Here is a 20,408-nt window from a genome sequence, read left to right as displayed (position 1 = left end):
TAAATTAATCTTAAATAAATTTATTAAAATTTACTTAATTTTTAAATTAAATTAAGTAGTTTAATAAAAATTTTTGTCATATCGCCGCTGTCATCGCCGCTGTCATCGCCGCTGTTATATCGCCGCTGTCATCGCCGCTGTTATCGCCGCTGTTATATCGCCGCTGTTATATCGCCGCTGTCATCGCCGCTGTCATCGCCGCTGTTATCGCCGCTGTTATATCGCCGCTGTTATATCGCCGCTGTCATCGCCGCTGTCATCGCCGCTGTTATATAGCCGCTGTTATCGCCGCTGTTATCGCCGCTGTTATATAGCCGCTGTTATCGCCGCTGTTATCGCCGCTGTTATCGCCGCTGTTATCGCCGCTGTTATATAGCCGCTGTTATCGCCGCTGTTATCGCCGCTGTCATCGCCGCTGTCATCGCCGCTGTCATCGCCGCTGTCATCGCCGCTGTTATCGCCGCTCTTATATCGCCGCTGTTTCATCGCCGCTGTTATATATTATTTTGCTAAAAATGTATCGCCGCTGTCGGCGTCGGCGCCGCTAATTAAGATTTCCCCTTATCAATTGAGTGTCTATTGATTTTAATTTTATACTAAAAATTTATTGTTGTAGAAATTTTTAAAATACAAAAAAATACAAAAAAAATAATAATTACAACAATTAGAAAATAATAATAATTTTCAGAAAATAATAAAATATATACATCAATGTAATAGTAAATTAAATAGTCTGGCATATAATAAACAACTAATTAATTAATTTTTTAAAAATGACCAATTACAATTTTTATTTAGTTTAAAATTTATCTAAAACATTGGTATCTTGGTCTTTTTTAAACTTTAATTTTATGTTTGTTTAGCTATAATAACCTTTGAATTTTTTTTATCTATTTAATTTAATTGTATAATTTGTAATAAATGTATTTTTATTTTTAAAAAAAAATACTTAATATAATATATGAGTTTAATATTATTATTACAAATTATTTTTATTATAGGAATAGTAATAATAGTAATTTGATTTTTTATAAATAATTTTTAATTTAATAATGTTTTTGTTGTGTTATTTAAATTGTGTTTAAATACTAATATTTAATTAATGTTTTTTCCAAAAAAAAAAATAATATAAAAAACTAAAACAATTATTTGTTAATAAAAAAAACAAAATAATAAATTATTAGTTTTTAAAAAAAAATTGTACAAAAAATTATTTGCTTACAAAAAAAACAGATATAAAAACTTTTTTTTTAACAGTAATATTAATATCAATTAATATATCAATTTTATAGTAGACTATCAATTGTGGCGCCAATTGTTGCCCAACAAACAAAAAAAAACAGTTAGTATTTTACTAATAGTGTCGTCACGTAGTCAGTCATACAGTATAGGCCAGTGCTTACGGTTAGGTTATGGAGGGGCAGTTGGTTATGTGAGTGATAGGGGGAAAGGGGTTGAAAGTACAGTCAGAGTTTATATATCCCAACAAAAAAAAAGTTTTATAAACTTTTATAAACTATAAGCACAGTTAGGTTTTTATTAGGTGGTAGTCATATAGTCATCGATTGACTTTATTTGTTTTAAATGGTGTAACTTTAATACAGTAGTATTGATTGTATTATTAATAAAAACTTTTTTTTTGAGCTAACGGTGCGCACCAATAGTAGACCTAACAGTCCATCACTAAAATTAATACTATATTTAACACACAATAAGTAACAAAAAAAATATTATTATTATTATTTGTAGACTACATCTACACTACCAATACATTAACACAATAAGTAAGTCAATAGTCAATAGTCAATAATAATAATAATAATAATAATACTAATAATACTATAGTTTTAAAGTTAGCAAAAAAAAACTTTTTTTGTTTGTTTAATTATTAAACTTTAATACAAAAAAAAATTATTTTGTTTTTCAGTTATAATATTGAATGTATTATTAATTATTTTTTTTGTGTGCTTTTTATTAGTTATTATTATATTAGTCATTGAAAAAGCATTGACTAAAAAAAAAATTTTTTTTTTTTGGTTTTTTTTGTAAAACATTTTACGTTAGTATTTGAAAGTTAACGACAAAAAAGTCGTCCATTTTTTTTGTTGGTGGTATTAGTTGGCCATAAAAATCAAATTGATTGTTGGGATCAAACTTGTGGTAACTATTGATCACCAATACTACTATTACTACTACTATGGGATCAACTATTGATTGATTGATTGCTTATGTCATTAGGTTTTTTATATAAGCTTTTGGTTTCATCAAAGATAGACACAGACAATGGATCCGCCCGTCGGAGCTCCCGGTCGTTCACGCGGTCGGGCCAGAGGCCGAGCACAGCCGGCCGTACCGCAAGGTGCCGAAGAGGCACTGGGTTCGGGTATGCTGGCCATGCGTATTGGCGGCGATGATGGCAATGGCAACGGTAACGGTAATGGCAGCAATGGTAACGGCAACGGCAATGGTAACGGTATGTCCACACTGTTTGATGGTTTAACACATCACATCCAGGATATCATATACTAATCGTTACATATCTATCTATCTATCTATAGGTAATGGCAATGGAAATGGAGATAATGGTGACGGAGCTGTTAGAGGTATGACTAAACTGATTGATTGATTGATTGATGATGTCTTTGAATCTGCCGATTGATTTTGAATCCATTATTGATTTTTTTGTTTGTCTTATGTTTTACTACTACTACTACTACTAAATCATTGGACGGTTATTATTAGGAAGAGGTGGCTACCGAAGCTTGAATGTTGAACTGGATACCCGTCCCCGGGGTGTTCCCGAAGATCGCTATTACGGTATGTATTGGCCGGGCGGTTGTTGTAATCACCAATTCAATTGTCTAAACTGTTCCCCATTGCGGACATTGTTTTATTGACCACCAATTGGTGATACACAGGTACTACTGGCCAAGAGATAACATTAATGAGCAATTATTTTCGTCTGACACCGCCGAAAGACATTGTGGTCAACAATTTTCATGTCAAATTTGAGCCGCAAATTGAGGCGCCGCAACTTCGCCGCAAACTCGTCCAATCGATTCCCGACTTGTTTGGCAAAGCTTTCACATTCGATGGTATGTCCAATATTAAGACTTTGGTGTCCAATCGCGAAGAACAACAACACTTTGTCAAACATCCGTCGACTGACGAAAACATTCAGATTACCATTCAGTTTACCGAAGAAGTTCCCTGGGGTTCGATGGAAATGCTTCGGCTATTCAATACAAATATGCGAAAGTATATGCGTTTTATCGGTTGGGTATTGATTGGCCGTAACTATTATAATGATGCGGCCGGCCAAATACTTGCCGAACATAAGTTGCGTATAGTTCCCGGTGCTATAACTGCCGTCAACCAACACCAGGAGGACATACTAATGGTTGTCGATTCATCGACTAAACTGTTGCGTACGGAAACGGTAATGCAGATGATGATGGATATTCGTCGGCGATCGGGTGGCGGCGATTGGATGGCCGAAGCTAAACGAGAAATATGCGGTATGATTGTACTGACCAAATACAACAATCGTACGTATAAGATCAACGATATCAGTACTGGCCAGGGATTTACGCCCGAAGACTATCGGTTTGATTGTCGCGGCCGTAACATTAATCTGATGGAGTATTATAAACAAGTTTACAATATAACTATTGGTCAGCCGAAACAACCGCTGATTGAAGTATTGCCGACTGCACGCGATCGCCGATCGGGTCGTACGCAAACATTTTATTTGATACCCGAACTATGTTTTCTGACCGGTCTATCCGAGCGTATGGCCAACGATCAGAATTTGAAACGCCGTATAGCGGATGTATCGAGACTCAAACCGACCGATCGGGTCAGTAATTTGCAACGATTTATATCCGATGTTATGACACATCCGAAAGTTATCGAAGATTTGCCCGTTTGGGGTGTCAAATACGATACCCAATTGCTAAAGGTCAAGGGTCGTATATTGGATTGCGAATCGATTTATATGGGTCAGGATCAGGTGGGCGTGAAATTTACGCAAAAAGCGGGCGATTTTGGCCGAGAAATCCGATCGAAATCGATGTTCAAGACGGTCACTTTGGGCCGCTGGCTGATTATGTCCACTCAACGTGACCAGGGTCATGTGGACACTTTTTTGCAAACTATGCGCAAAGTTTGTACGCCATTGGGTTTTACTTATCAAAATCCCCGAATGGAAACCCTACCGGACGATCGTGTGGGTACATGGGTTAACAAATGTCAGGACGCCCAACAAAAATCGGCCGAAATGGTTGTCTGTATTGTACCCAATAATAATAAGGAACGGTATGATGCCATCAAAAAGATGTGTTATTGCGAAAAGCCGATTGCATCCCAGGTTATTTTGGCGAAAAATTTTCTGAAAACATCGGGCGTAATGTCTATCGTAACGAAAGTAGCCATGCAAATGGCCACGAAAATGGGCGGCGAACCGTGGGCTCTGAAAATACCGGTTAGTATGGGCGGTCAACCAATTGGTGACCAGTTTTTTAATTACCGCTAAACTGTTTGGTTTGATTTGTCGGTTTTTAGCCAAAAAATCTGATGGTTGTCGGCTACGATACCTATCACGATAGCGCTCATGGATCTCGACGATCGGCCGGTGCTTTTGTTTGTTCGCTAAACGCTACGTTGACTGCCTGGCACTCGAGGGTCAAGTTTCACGAGAATACCGAAGAAATGTCATCAAATTTTGCCTATAATCTACAAGGTATGGCTATTTAGGGCTAACGGTTCACTAATCTATTAACTGTCTCCCTATCCCACCCACTCGCTCGCTCACAGAGGGTATCAAACAATGGTACACTGTTAACGGTAATCAATTGCCCAACAAGATTGTCATCTATCGGGACGGTGTCGGCGAAGGTATGATTGAACACGTGTTTGAACACGAAGTCCGCCAGGTGTTGGACGCACTCAAAAAGGTCAATCCGGGCTCACCGCCGGCGCTGGCCTTTATCATTGTAACCAAACGTGTTAATGCCCGCTTTTTTACCGGTCCGCAACCGGATAATCCGATTCCCGGCACTGTCATCGACAAGACGGTTACCCGATTGAATCGTTACGATTTCTATTTGATTTCGCAATCCGTACGCCAGGGAACAGTAGCACCGACTATGTATAACATTATCTACGATACGTCCGGATTTAAAACGGAAAACCATCAAATGTTGGCCTATAAGTTGACTCATTTGTACTACAATTGGCAGGTAATGTTGTTTGGGTGTCGACACCCCCTGATTATTGATTAATTTAATTGTTAACCACTACTACCCACCCCCATACATATATATATAGGGAACTATTCGGGTGCCGGCGCCGTGTCAATACGCCCACAAGTTGGCCTTCCTAACGGGTACCAGTTTGCACCGGGAGCCAAGCGCTTCAATGGGTTCAAAACTTTTCTATCTCTAAATGAATGACTGACTGGCTGGCCATACGAGATGCCGACGACACCGATTATGATGAGTCCATTAAAAACTAAAAAATTAATTTCACATTAATTATATATTTCATTTGATTTTTGTTTATTTTAATTACAATTATTATTATTATTAATACAATTTTTGACATAAAAATTATATAATATCTGTTATTATTATTATTATTATTATTATTATATTATAATTATTATTACCAGTAATTAATTAATTACTTACCGATAATTGATATCATTATTAATTTTTGAAAAAAAATAATTTTGTTTTTCATTCAAATGTTTAATTGCTGTTTGATTTTTGTTTTTTTTTATTTAAATAATTATTTTTGTTTTGTTTAATTAGCCCCCGCCCGCCCCCCCCTTCTCAGTAATCATACATAATATTTTTTAAAAATCGTTTTTTTTATAAATTTGATTACAAATTTTTGAATATATTTTTTTCATTAATTACAACATTATTATTATTGATAAAATGATATATTATTTTTTATAATTCATTAATTCATTGCTTTATAAATGCATTTAACTATAAAAAAAATTAATCGATAATTAATATTAATTATTACCCAAAATATTAGACTAAAATGTAATAATTAAAATTTAAAATATATTATTTATATATATATATATATATATATATATATATATATATATATATATATATATATATATAAATGTAATGTTAAATGTTATGATAATTTTGAAACAATTAATTAATTAATAAAATTTTGTTTATTTTTTCTTCATAATTAGTTAATTAATTTTTATTTTAAATTTAGTAAAAAATAGTATTTTAATTATACATTATATATATACTGTACTATTAGTTAGTTATATACAAAAACTTTATAATTGTTTTATTAATTTAATTAATTTTTTTTTGTCTCATAGTTTTTTCATCACTTTCTCCATACACACACACACCCACCCCTCCTCCTCCCTATTACTGGTAATAGTGTTAACTATTGGGCACCCATACCATACCATGATTATTGCGGTGACACGATAGATGTCATCATCACTACTACTACCATCACCGCCACTGAGAGCACTGGTATGTATTGATTGGCTGAACTAACTGGGCAGACGTTAATGTATTGTTTTGAATGTTAGTGTAGTGTATATTAAAAACACACGACATATACACATACCATACCCTATCATACATACCAAGGCAGTCGGATATCATCGGTGGACAGTTAGTTTTTTTTTTTTAGTTGTTGGGATTACCATATTTGATATTTATTTTTTTCATCGACTATTTATAAGGTATGTAATAAAACAATCAATTTATTGATTGTATTATTTGTATTGTTATTAGTATACAATTGTTATGTTATGTTTACACTACTGTTTGTATGTATGTATTGATATGATTGCTATTATAATAGTGTTTGAAAAAAATGTTTTATTAATTATAACAAATGCAATGCCTATTGATTTTATTTTTTTTTCAATTGATTTTTTTTTGTTGAATTGTTTGTTGAATAGTGTGTATTGTAAAGTATTTTTTATTTAAAATTAATTATATTTAAATAACTATTTATTTTTTGTATGTAATGATTGTTTGTTTTTTTTTAAAATTAAATTTATTGTTTAATACATTGACTAAACAATTTTAACCACATGTTATGATACAGTAATAATAATAATAGCTATTAATTAATAGTGCATTTATATAGTGTGCTAAACAAACAAACAAAAAAAAAGTTAGTTTTTATTTCTACAAATAAATTAATTATAATTTAGTTGACTATCAAATTTGATCCAGGTGCTTAATAAAAATTGATTGATTAATAAGGGGATAGCCATTATGTGTGTGTGTGTTATCATATATCTAGTGATATTTATATCTATATATCATATATAAAATAACCTAAAAATATTCAATGTTTTTTGTTTTATATATGTAAACCATTTACCTATTACTTACTAAATATCCCCAAAACTATAACCCCATGTGTTTATAAACGCTTAGGGCGTTAACATATATATATATCTATATCATCGACAATATATATATATATACCACTTGAATACTATTCCCATATTATAGTTAGTATTTGCATATATATATATATATATATATATATATATATATAGACATATATGAGAGGGGACAGTTGGCATAACTATAGAAATCACACGATTTATGCTGTATGTATTTACATACACAAGGCTTATGTATTATATTACAAGCACTTGTAGATAGTAGTGTTTGTGATGGTGTTGGTAGGTATTGGAGACCCTTTAGCCTATCGTTGATGTAGTTTATAACCCTACTCTCTCTCTCTCTCCCTTTCCTCCCCATAAACATTGCGAGAGACTATAGTTAACCTTTGGACAGTTAGTTGTTTGGACAGTAATTATTTTTAGTGTATATATATATGGAGAAGCATTTATTGGTATAGTTTTTTTTCCTAAGAAATAGGACCTCAAAACTTATAGATAGATAGATAGATATATATAACAAACCTGTTTTCAAATCACTAGTAATGTGTCGACACTTAACATACAGTAGTTTACAGTATAATCAGTAATAATATTATAAAAACTATTGGTTTTTATTTTAGCGCTTAAAAAACTACACGTATTTTTTTTTATATATAACTGTTTTTTAAATTATCACCAATTGATTAGATCCAACCATCCATTTGATTGCGATCTCAGTGTTTTAATAATAGACAACAATGTCTGAGAGCGAAAGTGTGGGAGCCGGCCGTTCCCGTGGACGTGCCCGAGGACGGTAAGTCTAGATAGATAGATAGATGGCCCATACTGTTTGTGTAGTTAGCTAACTGTGCTCTCTCTTTCTCTATCTATGTATCAGACCCGTAGCAGTAGCCGAAACTGGCCCGACAGCAGGTGCCGAGGGAGGAGGAGCAGCCGAAGGTGGCGGTAATGGAGGAAACGGCGGCGGTAATGGAGGTAATGGTGGCAATGGTGATGGAAACGGAGGTAAGGACTTGTGGTTTATAGGGTTTTTTTATATACCGTTCCCCGTAATTGACTTAACATTTGTTTCTCTATCCCTCCCACCACCGGTCAGGCGCTTCACGACGTGGTCGCGGCGGTTTTCGCGGTACCGAAACTATTAACACTATACCGCCGACTGTCAAGATTACGCACGGCGAAGGTGGTCAACAAGTCAGGGTAGTGGCCAACTATTTTCGTCTGCACACACCCAAGGATGTGATTATCTATGACTATCACGTGGACTTTGAGCCGCAAGTCGAGGCCCGTGTTATGCGCAAAGCGCTGCTGTTTACCCATAAGGAGGCGTTCAACAATAAGCTGACGTTTGACGGTATGTCCAATATTAAGTCCACTACAAAATTGGCCACCGAAGAGACGGAGTTTTTCTCTACCCGACGTACAGATGACGCACAGATCAGGTATTTTATTAACGGTCTTTTCCCGAACCGTTAGTTTTTTTATCGGGGTTTATATATAATTGATCCCGGGTTTGATGTCTTATCGGTAATAATTTTTGTTGTCGTTGTTATTGTCCAAACCTTTTAACCGATAGGATTAAAGTGAAAATGGTCGGCGAGATTGCATGGGGTCATCAGGAAATGTTACGCATGTATAACATACAGATGCGCCGCAATTTGCATCTATTGAAGTGGAATCTGATTGGCCGACACTATTTCAATCCGGATATCTCGCATAAGATACCCGAACATAAACTGGAAGTATTACAGGGTGTCCTCACTGCCATCAACCAGCACGACGATGGCCTGTTGCTGGTTACCGATACCGTACACAAAGTACTCCGTATGGATACTGTAGCCGAAAATCTACGCGATATACTCAACAGAGATCGATCGTCGTTTCAGGACAATGCCCGCAAAGAGTTGGCCGGCAATATCGTAATGACAACCTATAACAACAAGACCTACAAAGTCGATGATCTGGCTTTCGACAAAAATCCGACCACACTGTTCAAGTTCAAGACCAATGAGATGCCAATTCACGAATACTATAAACAACATTATAATATCGAAATTCGTGACCTCCGACAGCCGCTAATTGTCGGCCTACCCACCGAACGCCAACAACGTGCCGGTACTGAAGGACCGATTTATTTGATACCCGAACTGTGCCGTATGACTGGCCTATCGGAAACGTTGCGCAGCGATTTCAATGTCCGCCGATCGATGACACAGAAAACCCAAACGGATCCGACTACTCGAGTGAAGAATTTGCATCAGTTTATCAGTCGTATAGCCAACGACGCTACCATTCAACAGGAGATGAACCAATGGGGACTGAAATTTGAATCGGTTCCCGTCGAGATCAATGCCCGCCGATTGGATTGCGAAAAGATTCTCATGCAAGGAGACACACCCCAAACTGGGGCAACGTTTATCCAGAAAACGGGTGACTTTTCGAAAGAAATTCGCAACAAGAGTATGTTCGGCGGCTGTCGGGTCCAGGATTGGGTTATTATTGCTACTCAGCGCGATCGGCAACTGGTCGACGAGTTTTCCCAGACCTTGAACCGCGTTTGCCGACCGTTGGGCATACAGCTTAACCGACCCCAAGTCCAGCATCTGGAAAACGATCGCATACCTACCTATGTTGAGGCTTGCAAAGCACTGGAACCTAAGACCCAGATAGCCGTCATACTGTTGCCCAACAATAGTAAGGACCGATACGATGCTATCAAAAAGATCTTCTGTATCGATCATCCCATACCATCTCAATGTGTTGTCACGAAAACATTGTCTAAAAAACAGATGTTGATGTCTGTTTGTACGAAAGTCGGTATACAAATGGGTGCCAAACTCGGTGGCGAACCCTGGGCTCTGGATATACCTGTAAGTGGTGTTAATGATTCGGGTTTTTTTATAGACGATTTAATACAATTTATTTTTGTTGTTATCATCAAAATAGCCTAAAGACTTGATGGTGGCCGGCTTTGACGTACATCGAGATCAGGCCTCACGTGGCAAAGCAATTGGCGGTTTTGTTTGCAGTACTAACGCCACACTAACCAAATGGTATTCACGGGTGGCGTTTCACGACAATCGCGAAGAATTATCGAGCAATTTGGCCACTAATTTCTCGAACGGTCTGAAACGTTACTACGAGATCAATAAGAAGTTACCGCAGAGACTGATCATCTACAGAGATGGTGTCGGCGAAGGCGACATTCAGTATGTGTACGAATATGAACTCAAACAGATCGAGGAGGCGATCCAGAAGATTGGATCGGCCGCTGCCGGCATTAAACTGGCCTTTGTTATTGTCACCAAACGTATCAACACTCGTATTATGCAGAAATTGGGTGAACGCCAGTTTGACAACCCATTCCCGGGAACCATTGTCGACACTTGTGTCACACGTAAGGAACGTTACGATTTCTATTTGATATCGCAATCGGTACGCCAGGGAACAGTAGCCCCAACTATGTATAACATTATCAAAGACGATACCAACTGGAAACCACATCATCACCAACAGTTGGCCTACAAGTTGACACACTTGTACTACAATTGGGTGGTAAGTGTCTCTCTCTCTGTACCCGAAACCGTAATTGATTACCGATTAACTAAAACCGTTTTGTTTGTTATTATTTTATTATAGGGAACTATACGTGTACCGGCACCCTGTCAATACGCCCACAAATTGGCCTTCCTAACGGGTACAGCCTTGCATCGGGAGCCCAATGTTGCCCTATCGGACAGTTTGTTTTACTTGTAAAACAAACCAAAACAAACATTATTATCACATTATAACCAACCATTATATACATACATATATAAACTGTTGACCATTTGGACACCACATTCACTGTTTTTTTTTAAAAAAAAACAACAAAACTATTTGATCATAAAAATCATAAATCTATATATATATTATATATTTTTTTTATATATCATAATCAATTTTTTTAGAAATTTTTTGTTTTTTTGCTTGTGTTTATTTACGCCACCAATTTTATATACATACACCTCCCATTATTATTATTATTGTTGATATTATTAGTTAGATGTTTAAAATCATTACATTTATATATTTGATTTTTTTTAAATAACTTTATTTTATTGATATTTTTTTAAAACAATATCATTAATTCCGTGTTTTTTTTAATCAAATATACATTTTTTTTTGACTTTTTTTTGTTTGTTTATTATTTTGTTTGATTTGATTTAATCATTTATATACTGTTTGTTTTTTTTTGTTGAAAAAAAACTTCAAAAAAAACATTACCACTATTATTGTGTGTTCATTGATCACTAAATATATGTTTTGAAAATAAATAAATAAAACTAAAAGTTTGGCAAAAGCATTGATAAAATTTTTTGTTTGTATTTAATTTATTCATATTTATATATTATTATTCAATTATTAACACAAAACATATCATTACCTAATTTTTTTTTTTAGAATAATTAATGAACAAAAAAATTATGTTTTTTAACGACAATAACAATCAATCATTGCCTCAAAAAAAAAAATTACCGAAAAAAATATCATAACTATTATTACAAGTTAGTTATTATTATTATTTAATTTAAATTAAATCTTTCTTTTTAATTAAATAATAAATATAAGAATAATAATAATAATATTTATAAATTATATAATAATATTTATAAATTATATAATAATATTTATAAATTATATAATAATATTAATATATATATAACTTAAGTCTAAATTTGATTTTCGCATTAAAAATTAAAATATATATATAATATTGAAAATATAGTATCAGTCAGTCATTAATTAATTAATTAATTATAAAAAAACAATTTGTTTATCAATTAATTCAAATATATATATATATATATCCCTATAATAATCGGTGATTCATTCATCTCTCTCTAACAATCAATCATTGCCTCAAAAAAAATTACCGAAAAAAAATCATAACTATTATCACAAATTAGTTATTATTATTAGAATAATAATATTTATAAATTATATTATAATATATTTATATATAATATACAGTTTAATTTTATATTATTTAAGTATCAAAATAAATACTAAACTAAATTAAGCTAGGTAGAAAAAAATATGGAAATATTTTTTTAATATTTTCCGGGAAAATATATTTTTTAACAGTTTATTTTTAGGGAACTTCCCTCTCACAACCCTTTTTTTGTAATCATTATAAACCCTAATAGCAGTTTAACCCTATCGTCTACATTAAGTGTATGTATGTATGGGTGAGTGAGTGAGTGAGAGGACAGTCACATATTATCACATAACATCTGATTGTATATAAATTATATAATATAATACTATGTATAGAAAAAGTCAATGCTGTATAACATGTTGTATACAGGGTTTTAAAAATAGCAGGCCTGAACAATTGATGCCAAATGCCTGCCCCCTGCCTCCTATGCCATGTACTGGGCATTTATTTTCAGGTAGTGTCACCTATTATTTTAATTTTAAATTATTAATTAATTTTTAGTTTTATCGATATATTTTTAGTTGTATTTTTTTTTAAATATATACCATTAATTAAAAGGTAATATCATTTTTTGGAAATAAATAGATAAAATTGTAAATTTAATTACCATGCTAAAAAAACACTAAATTACATTATTTTTTTTTTATAAATATACAGTTGTTTTTTAGCAATCTAAAAAGGGCAGGCATTTATGGCATCAACAATTTGGGCATAGCCAGGGCAGGAATTTATTTCCCTGAGTTATATGAGTCTAATATCAACACTGTATTACTATTTAGTGCTTACGTGCGATACTATGCGTAAACACAACAAACAGCACTTCAATGATATTCAAACTATTAACTAGGGTTGGCTAATAATACAAGCATGATTTTTTTTATAAAAAAATTTTAACTTGAAATATCTACAGTAATATAAAAGTTCTAAAACTAATATAAATATATATACTATGTTAAAATATTTTTTTAAAAAAATATTTAGTAGAAATTATATAATAGCTTGTAAAATAAATTATTGTTAATAATAATAATAATAATCGTTGTTTTCTAAAATAATTAAAATTTAAAATAATACAAAAAATAATAAATAGAAATTCAATAATAATAATAATAATTATTATTATTATTATAAAAACTATGCATATTATAAAAATTTTTTTAACACTTGGTAGCGCTAAATGTATGTATGTGTGTATGTATGTATGTATGTTTGTGTGTGTGCGTGCGTGTGTGTATATATGTATGTTTGTTGTGTGTGTGTGTGTGTGTGTGTGTGTGTGTTTGTATGTGTGTATGTATGTATGTTTGTGTGTGTGCGTGCGTGTGTGTATATATGTATGTATGTTTGTATGTGTGTGTTTGTATGTGTGTATGTATGTATGTATGTTTGTGTGTGTGCGTGCGTGTGTGTATATATGTATGTTTGTATGTGTGTGTGTGTGTGTGTGTTTGTATGTGTGTATGTATGTATGTTTGTGTGTGTGCGTGCGTGTGTGTATATATGTATGTATGTTTGTATGTGTGTGTTTGTATGTGTGTATGTATGTATGTATGTTTGTGTGTGTGCGTGCGTGTGTGTATATATGTATGTATGTTTGTATGTGTGTGTTTGTATGTGTGTATGTATGTATGTATGTTTGTGTGTGTGCGTGCGTGTGTGTATATATGTATGTTTGTATGTGTGTGTGTTTGTATGTGTGTGTGTATGTATGTATGTATGTTTGTTTGTTTGTGTGTGTGTATATATGTATGTATGTATGTATGTTTGTGTGTATATATGTATGTGTTTGTGTGTATGTGTGTGTGTGTCTCTGCCAACACTGATTAGTATTTTTATTATATACACTGTTTTGTATTTTTATTTGTATACAAAACACAAAACACTATTGGAATTAAATAAAATAAAAAACTATTGAATTGAATGTTGAAAATAATAATAATAATAATAATACTGTAAATACATTAAACAAATAATAATAATAATAATAATCTTAACGTTTGTATCAATAGTATTATAAACACAAAATACAACAACAAATCATTGACATCAACGACAACAACAACAAGTAGTGGTATATCCAGTGGACAACAACAACAACAATACATATGTATCGGTGACCAAACACACACACACACTGGACATCCTGTTAATGACATCCACCGCAACCGCCGCCGCCACCATCAGTGACCATCAGTTGTCCTCCGCCGCCGTCGCCGCCGCTGCCGCAGCCACGGCTACTAACGTTCATTGTTATCCGCCGCCAGGTTTGCGGTGTTCGGTATGCAGTTCGTCCGCGAGTCTGAAATGTTGTTCCCGATGTCGGTCAGTCTACTACTGTAGCCGCGAACACCAGCAGCTGGACTGGAAACGACATCGCGATCACTGTCGACAAGTCTATCAACAACTACTACTACAACAACAACAACAACAGCAAACAATGGCTGCCGCCGCCGCTGCCAACTATCAATTGCCAACATCACTACCGCCGCAACACGTTGTCCACCATCACCACCACCACCACCAACAACAACAACAACAACAACAGCTGCAACAACAGCAGCAACAACAACATCGTGTTGTTATGAGTCGTCCCGAATCATCCATTGTTGTCGGCGGCGCTGGCGATAGCATTATAAGCCAACAACTACTTAGTGGACAAACTGTTTCTCTATCGCCGGTAGCGACGGCGCTGCCTCCTCAGTCGTCTCCATCTATGGCTCTCAATAACGGTGTCAGCAATCAGATATCGGCGGCGACAGTCCGACCGATGCCGCCGCCACCGCAGCCGACTCTCAATCACAACAACAACAACAACAATGTTGACCACACACTGCTGGTCGACAGTCAACACCATCAGCAGCAGCCGCAACAACAACAACAACAGGACTCGTCGATTGTGATGTCGAAACTGAATTCGTATTGCGAATCAATAATACACGACTTGAATGAATTCGGTTTCTGTGTTATCGACGACTTCCTGAACAATGGAACCGATATATTCAAAGAGGTTATAGCACTGTACAACTGTGGCCTATTCAAGGCGGGCCAAGTGGTCAACAATAAGGCCCTAAACTCGCAGCTGGTTCGGGGCGATCATATTGTTTGGGTTGACGGACAGGAATCGTTTTGCGTGAATATCGGTTTTCTAGTTCAGACATTGGACTCGATTATTATGCGCTGCAATACAATGTCCACCGACGGCCAGTTTGCCAAATATCGTATCAATAGGCGTACGAAAGCCATGATTGCCTGCTATCCCGGTAACAGTAGTCAATATGTCAGACATATTGACAACCCGAACAACGATGGCCGATGTGTGACCAGTATTTATTATCTCAATCAAAATTATGACCGACAGGTATATATATATAACACGACACCACCCGAACCCCTACCCCTCTCCCATCCAAACAAATTATATGTTATTTTCTATGACTAATACTAATGTTTTTATTTATCTTTCCTACCGATGACCACTACTACTACTATTACTCAGCGAGACGGCGGTGTTTTGCGTCTATTTCCGCAAATATCGTCCTGTGTTGCGGACATCGAACCGAAGTTCAATCGAGTGATATTTTTCTGGTCAGACCGACGCAATCCACATGAAGTTCAGCCATCAAATAGTTTACGATTTGCAATAACTGTCTGGTATTTTGATGCCAACGAAAGGGAACGGGCTATTCAACGATACAAACAGGAGAGTATGTCTATCCTTCAAACACATACTACTAGTACTACTACTACTACCACTCCTATTACTACTACTACTACTACTACTACTACTACTAACCAATTAAATACAAAAAGACAAGACTCTGGTCATAGACAGTGGCATTGATTTTGACTAATTGTTTGTTTGTTTTTTTTTGTGGTGTTTTTATCCGATTTATTTATTTCACACGCGATTTATTTCACACATGTATTTGTTTTGGTGGTCAACAACAAACAACACGTTGTTGTCGTCGGCGATGAAACAGGTGGTCAATACCCGGTGGACAAAGATTTGCGGCCATTTTAAGAGAGAGAGAGATGAATGAATCACCGATTATTATAGGGATATATATATAAATATATTTGAATTGATTGATAAACAAATTGTTTTTTATAATTAATTAATGACTGACTGACTGACACTATATTTTCAATACTATATATATTTTTTAATTTTTAATCCGAAAATCAAATTTAGACTTAAGTTATATATATATATATTAATATTATTATATAATTTATAAATATTATTATTATTATTCTTTTATTTTTTATTTAATTAAAAAGAAAGATTTAATTTAAATTAAATAATAATAATAACTAATTTGTGATAATAGTTATGATTTTTTTTCGGTAATTTTTTTTGAGGCAATGATTGATTGTTATTGTCGTTAAAATACATTTTTTTTGTTCATTAATTATTAAAAAAAAATTAATGATATGTTTTGTGTTAATAATTGAATAATAATATATAAATAAATTAATTAAATACAAACAAAAATTTGAAGAATTTATTGATAAACAAATTGTTATTTTTATAATTAATTAATTAATTACTGATTGACTGACACTATATTTTCAATACTATATATATTTTTTAATCCGAAAATCAAATTTACAGTAGACTTACGGTAAGTTATAAATATATATATTAATATTATTATATTTTTTATTTACCGTTGTTGCGCACATAATTTGGCATGGAAGGTAATGCGATAAGTGGCAGGTTTCGTGGTAATTGGTTCCCCTGGAATTTGCTAGATTTAGGGGCACAAAATCCCAGCCATGTTATAAGTTTTTATTATGTGTCAAATTCATGCCACTCATAATTTTTTATCATTATTTAATGCGATTATTAATGCGAATTAAATTTATTATATATTTGATTATTAATTTTATAGTATTGATCGATCATTTATTAATTATAGATCGATCCTAGAATATTAAATTATTGATTTATTTATTGATTGATCATATATTTAATTAATTATAACTAAATTTAGATATTTAAAACACTTATAGTAGTGTAGATACCAGTTATCACATTTACTGCCATTCGGTTATTTTAGTTATCGCATTATCTGCCACTGTATGGCAGGTTTAGTAATTTATGACACTTTTAATTAATTTTTAAAATTGATATGGCAAGTTATGTGGTTAAAAACGGTAATTAAAAATTTAATTTAATTTAAATACCGTAATAATAATAACTAATATGTGATAACAGTTGATGTGATTTAATAATATATAAATAAATAATTAAATTATATACAAAACATTTTATCAATATTTTAAAAAATAAAACAGAAATAAAACTTTTAGTTTTTAGATTTCAAATTAGAAAAACAGTATATAAATGATTAAATCAACAAAAAAAATTATAATTTAATTTATTGTATATTTGTATATAAATTTAATTAATTTAAAACTGAAAAAAATAGTTATTTAATCAATTATTTGTTTTAGTTTTGTTTTCAATAGTATATAATAAATATATATATATATATATTTGTATCACATATTATACAAAATTTAATAATAACAAAAAAAAATTATTTATAAAGTTAGCAATTAATCAATTATTATATTAAAATATATATCATTATCATTACAAATAATATTGAAAATTACAAACAAAACTAAAATTAGTTATCAATTAATTAATTTACACCAAAAAAAAACATTACGGTAATTATTAGTACACAAAACAAAAAATCTATTGATATTTTTTTTTATATTCACATCAATAGTATTTTAGCAAAATATTGTCTATTTTTACGGTAAATACTATTTACCGTAAATAAAACAATACAAAACATAATTACATATATATTTTTAAATTATTTAAATTATTATTATAATAACTAAACTCCTTATAAAAAAACCTATTGATAATAATAATAATAATCGCTACGAGTTGTCCGCAGCAGCCGTGGCCGCCGCAGTATCCGCCGTAGAACTGACAATATGTTTACGTTTGCGTAGATTGACCACCACTTCGTTGGCCGTAATCTTTTCTAGGCTACGATTGTGCCACTCTTTCATCTGATCCATAGCTTGTTTACCGCAATCAAACTGTTGCCGTTCATCGTTGTCCAATTGTTGGCAAAAATTGTGCAGTTCAACGTTGGCCAGTGTTTCGGCACCGGCGGCGGCCGATGAACTGCCCGATGCCGACAGCGAATAGTTGACCAATCGATGATAACGCTGGTGATAGGTATCCACTAGACTGGCCGCTATATCTTCGGATTCATCCAGATTCAAACGGGCCAAGTGTTGGCCGAATCGGTAGTACTGTGGACACAGTTTGTGTAGATCAACACAGTTGGCGTCGGCTTCGAAAATCTCCCGATAGGTCCGATTGTAGCCTTTCGGTACAGTTATATCGATCAAGCCTTCCGTATAGAGTTCGCGGGCCAACCATAGCGGCAGTTCGAGTTTAGTTCCGGCATCGATATCCGATTGATCCGAATTGGGGTCGACTAGCGGACCGATACCGCCGATAGTTTTCTGAAATGTACACAAAACACGCTGACTGTTGGCCACAATGTCGTCGATATCGAAATAGTCGTCGCAATAGTGATTGTTTGTCTGATCTTTCGGACGGCGACCACCATCACCACTGGTGCTTGCAATGGACGTATCGGCGGCGGCAGTGGCCAAAGTACTATTGGCCATTGTTGTATTACCGCTTGACGACGACGACGCCGCCGTCGTCGACGTGGACGGCATCGGATAGTCATCATCAGCTGTTCCCGACATTTCTGTGTATATTTCAATTGATTATCTCCCCGGTCAACACACGTGTGGTCACAAACACGAAACGGTCAGTCAATTCGGGGATAGTATCGGGGGTCGGGTCGGGTCAGTCGATATCTCGGCTAATAAATAGTTGTCCGCTAAATAATCTGTTAGACAAACATTAAATAAAAAAAAATTGCGGCAAAACTTTTCCAATAATACAATACCCCGTGTTTTCACTGACTGTCCACTGGAGGGCATAACACACACACACACACACGGGTAGTGTCAGTCAGTCAGTCACGCGCACAGTCAGTATAAACTACTTGTGCGCTAAATGTCTATTAATAACAGCAATAAAAAAAAAATAACGACAAATCCCAGACCGTCTACCGCTGACTGTCCTCACACACACACACACCCGCTAATCGTCTACTTTTTTTTGTTTCACCCCTACACCCCCGAGGTAATTATGATGATACCCCCGAGGGGTGGGGTAGGAGGAGGTGGAAGGGTATTGTCAACCAGGGTATTATCGGGGGGGAGGAGGAGGAGGAGTGGGGTAAGTGTGTCGTTATTGATGGACAGGGATGTTATATGTTTTTTTTCTATATATATTTATTTCATATACTACTGTTCCCTTAAGGAGTGATTCACATATTACGTTCACACTTGATGCGGGAGTGGGGAGGGGCGGTTGACCAGAAGCAAACTTTTGCGAACAAGCGGGGAGTGGGAGGGGGAGGGGTAGAGATCTTAAGAACGTTTGCTGTTAGATATTTTATTATTTAGCAGTGAGGGAGGCGGGCGTGTGGGGGTGGGTTAGCGGTTAGATGGATATGTTAATGTAATTTTTTATTTTTTTTGTTGTTGAAAAAAATGATTACATGCAAACATATGGAAGAGGGAAGGAAGGGGTGTCTAGATTTCGAACGTAATATGTGAACAAAGCCAGTATATCTAATAAAAGTTGACACCCCCCTCTATGACCCCTTTTTATTATTATTATTTTTGTTGTAGAGAGATAGTACACACACATACACATACATACATACAAACACACACACATACTGTACACACACACACACACACACACATATGCATACTGTACACACACACACACACATACATACATACATACATACATACTATACATACACACACACATACATACATACATACTATACACACACACACACACACACACACACATACTGTACACATACACACACACACACACACACACACACACACACATACATACATACA

At 34.2% G+C, this 20,408-nt stretch overlaps 4 protein-coding genes across 6 annotated transcripts; 3 read left to right on the top strand and 1 right to left on the bottom strand.

Moving 5' to 3' along the window:
- The first annotated feature begins 1,986 nt into the window (after window positions 1–1,986).
- Window positions 1,987–5,603, top strand: LOC128954277 (piwi-like protein 1). The gene is made up of 8 exons (XM_054299852.1): window positions 1,987–2,160; window positions 2,239–2,473; window positions 2,559–2,603; window positions 2,743–2,817; window positions 2,919–4,483; window positions 4,564–4,741; window positions 4,816–5,240; window positions 5,329–5,603. Exons 2-8 carry the CDS (start codon window positions 2,284–2,286, stop codon window positions 5,443–5,445), a joined length of 2,595 nt encoding a protein of 864 aa, XP_054155827.1. The 5' UTR covers window positions 1,987–2,160; window positions 2,239–2,283; the 3' UTR covers window positions 5,446–5,603.
- An 837-nt stretch (window positions 5,604–6,440) lies between these two features.
- Window positions 6,441–11,339, top strand: LOC128954274 (piwi-like protein 1). 2 transcript variants are annotated; one of them, XM_054299848.1, is made up of 8 exons: window positions 6,441–6,524; window positions 6,584–6,739; window positions 8,111–8,216; window positions 8,301–8,428; window positions 8,520–8,865; window positions 9,000–10,293; window positions 10,370–10,978; window positions 11,063–11,339. In XM_054299848.1, the coding sequence occupies exons 3-8, from the start codon at window positions 8,161–8,163 to the stop codon at window positions 11,177–11,179; spliced, it is 2,550 nt and encodes an 849-aa protein (XP_054155823.1). In that variant the 5' UTR covers window positions 6,441–6,524; window positions 6,584–6,739; window positions 8,111–8,160; the 3' UTR covers window positions 11,180–11,339. The 2 variants fall into 2 exon arrangements, with proteins under 2 accessions (XP_054155823.1, XP_054155822.1); XM_054299847.1 differs by lacking the exon at window positions 6,441–6,524 and having other exon boundaries at window positions 6,539–6,739.
- A 2,945-nt stretch (window positions 11,340–14,284) lies between these two features.
- Window positions 14,285–16,563, top strand: LOC128954292 (egl nine homolog 1-like). Of its 2 annotated transcripts, XM_054299870.1 has the most exons (3): window positions 14,285–15,762; window positions 15,901–16,108; window positions 16,385–16,563. In XM_054299870.1, the coding sequence occupies exons 1-3, from the start codon at window positions 14,554–14,556 to the stop codon at window positions 16,423–16,425; spliced, it is 1,458 nt and encodes a 485-aa protein (XP_054155845.1). In that variant the 5' UTR covers window positions 14,285–14,553; the 3' UTR covers window positions 16,426–16,563. The 2 variants fall into 2 exon arrangements, with proteins under 2 accessions (XP_054155845.1, XP_054155844.1); XM_054299869.1 differs by having other exon boundaries at window positions 15,901–16,563.
- Window positions 16,564–18,272: 1,709 nt separating this feature from the next.
- LOC128954293 (DNA replication complex GINS protein PSF3-like) lies at window positions 18,273–19,452 on the bottom strand. The gene is made up of 2 exons (XM_054299871.1): window positions 19,367–19,452; window positions 18,273–19,306 (listed from the first exon to the last, which is right to left on the bottom strand). Exon 2 carries the CDS (start codon window positions 19,158–19,160, stop codon window positions 18,309–18,311), a length of 852 nt encoding a protein of 283 aa, XP_054155846.1. The 5' UTR covers window positions 19,161–19,306; window positions 19,367–19,452; the 3' UTR covers window positions 18,273–18,308.
- Window positions 19,453–20,408: the final 956 nt, after the last annotated feature.

This window comes from Oppia nitens, unplaced genomic scaffold (genome assembly GCF_028296485.1).
Source record: "Oppia nitens isolate AA-2021 unplaced genomic scaffold, nextdenovo-longstitch-racon4-pilon3 scaffold26_pilon_pilon_pilon, whole genome shotgun sequence".
Taxonomy (NCBI): domain Eukaryota; kingdom Metazoa; phylum Arthropoda; class Arachnida; order Sarcoptiformes; family Oppiidae; genus Oppia; species Oppia nitens.
The sequence above is the reverse complement of the archived record's forward strand: the minus strand, read 5'-3'. Positions and strand labels throughout refer to the sequence as shown.

Excerpts from the sequence above, each read along its gene's own strand:
- LOC128954277 (XM_054299852.1), top strand. The coding sequence starts at position 2,284 with ATGGATCCGCCCGTCGGAGCTCCCGGTCGTTCACGCGGTCGGGCCAGA. Across the intron at positions 2,604-2,742 it reads TGGTGACGGAGCTGTTAGAG|GAAGAGGTGGCTACCGAAGC; the intron begins GTATGACTAAAC and ends GGTTATTATTAG. Across the intron at positions 5,241-5,328 it reads ATTTGTACTACAATTGGCAG|GGAACTATTCGGGTGCCGGC; the intron begins GTAATGTTGTTT and ends ATATATATATAG.
- LOC128954274 (XM_054299848.1), top strand. The coding sequence starts at position 8,161 with ATGTCTGAGAGCGAAAGTGTGGGAGCCGGCCGTTCCCGTGGACGTGCC. Across the intron at positions 8,217-8,300 it reads CGTGGACGTGCCCGAGGACG|ACCCGTAGCAGTAGCCGAAA; the intron begins GTAAGTCTAGAT and ends TCTATGTATCAG. Across the intron at positions 10,979-11,062 it reads ACTTGTACTACAATTGGGTG|GGAACTATACGTGTACCGGC; the intron begins GTAAGTGTCTCT and ends ATTTTATTATAG.
- LOC128954292 (XM_054299869.1), top strand. The coding sequence starts at position 14,554 with ATGACATCCACCGCAACCGCCGCCGCCACCATCAGTGACCATCAGTTG. Across the intron at positions 15,763-15,900 it reads ATCAAAATTATGACCGACAG|CGAGACGGCGGTGTTTTGCG; the intron begins GTATATATATAT and ends ACTATTACTCAG.
- LOC128954293 (XM_054299871.1), bottom strand. The coding sequence starts at position 19,160 with ATGTCGGGAACAGCTGATGATGACTATCCGATGCCGTCCACGTCGACG.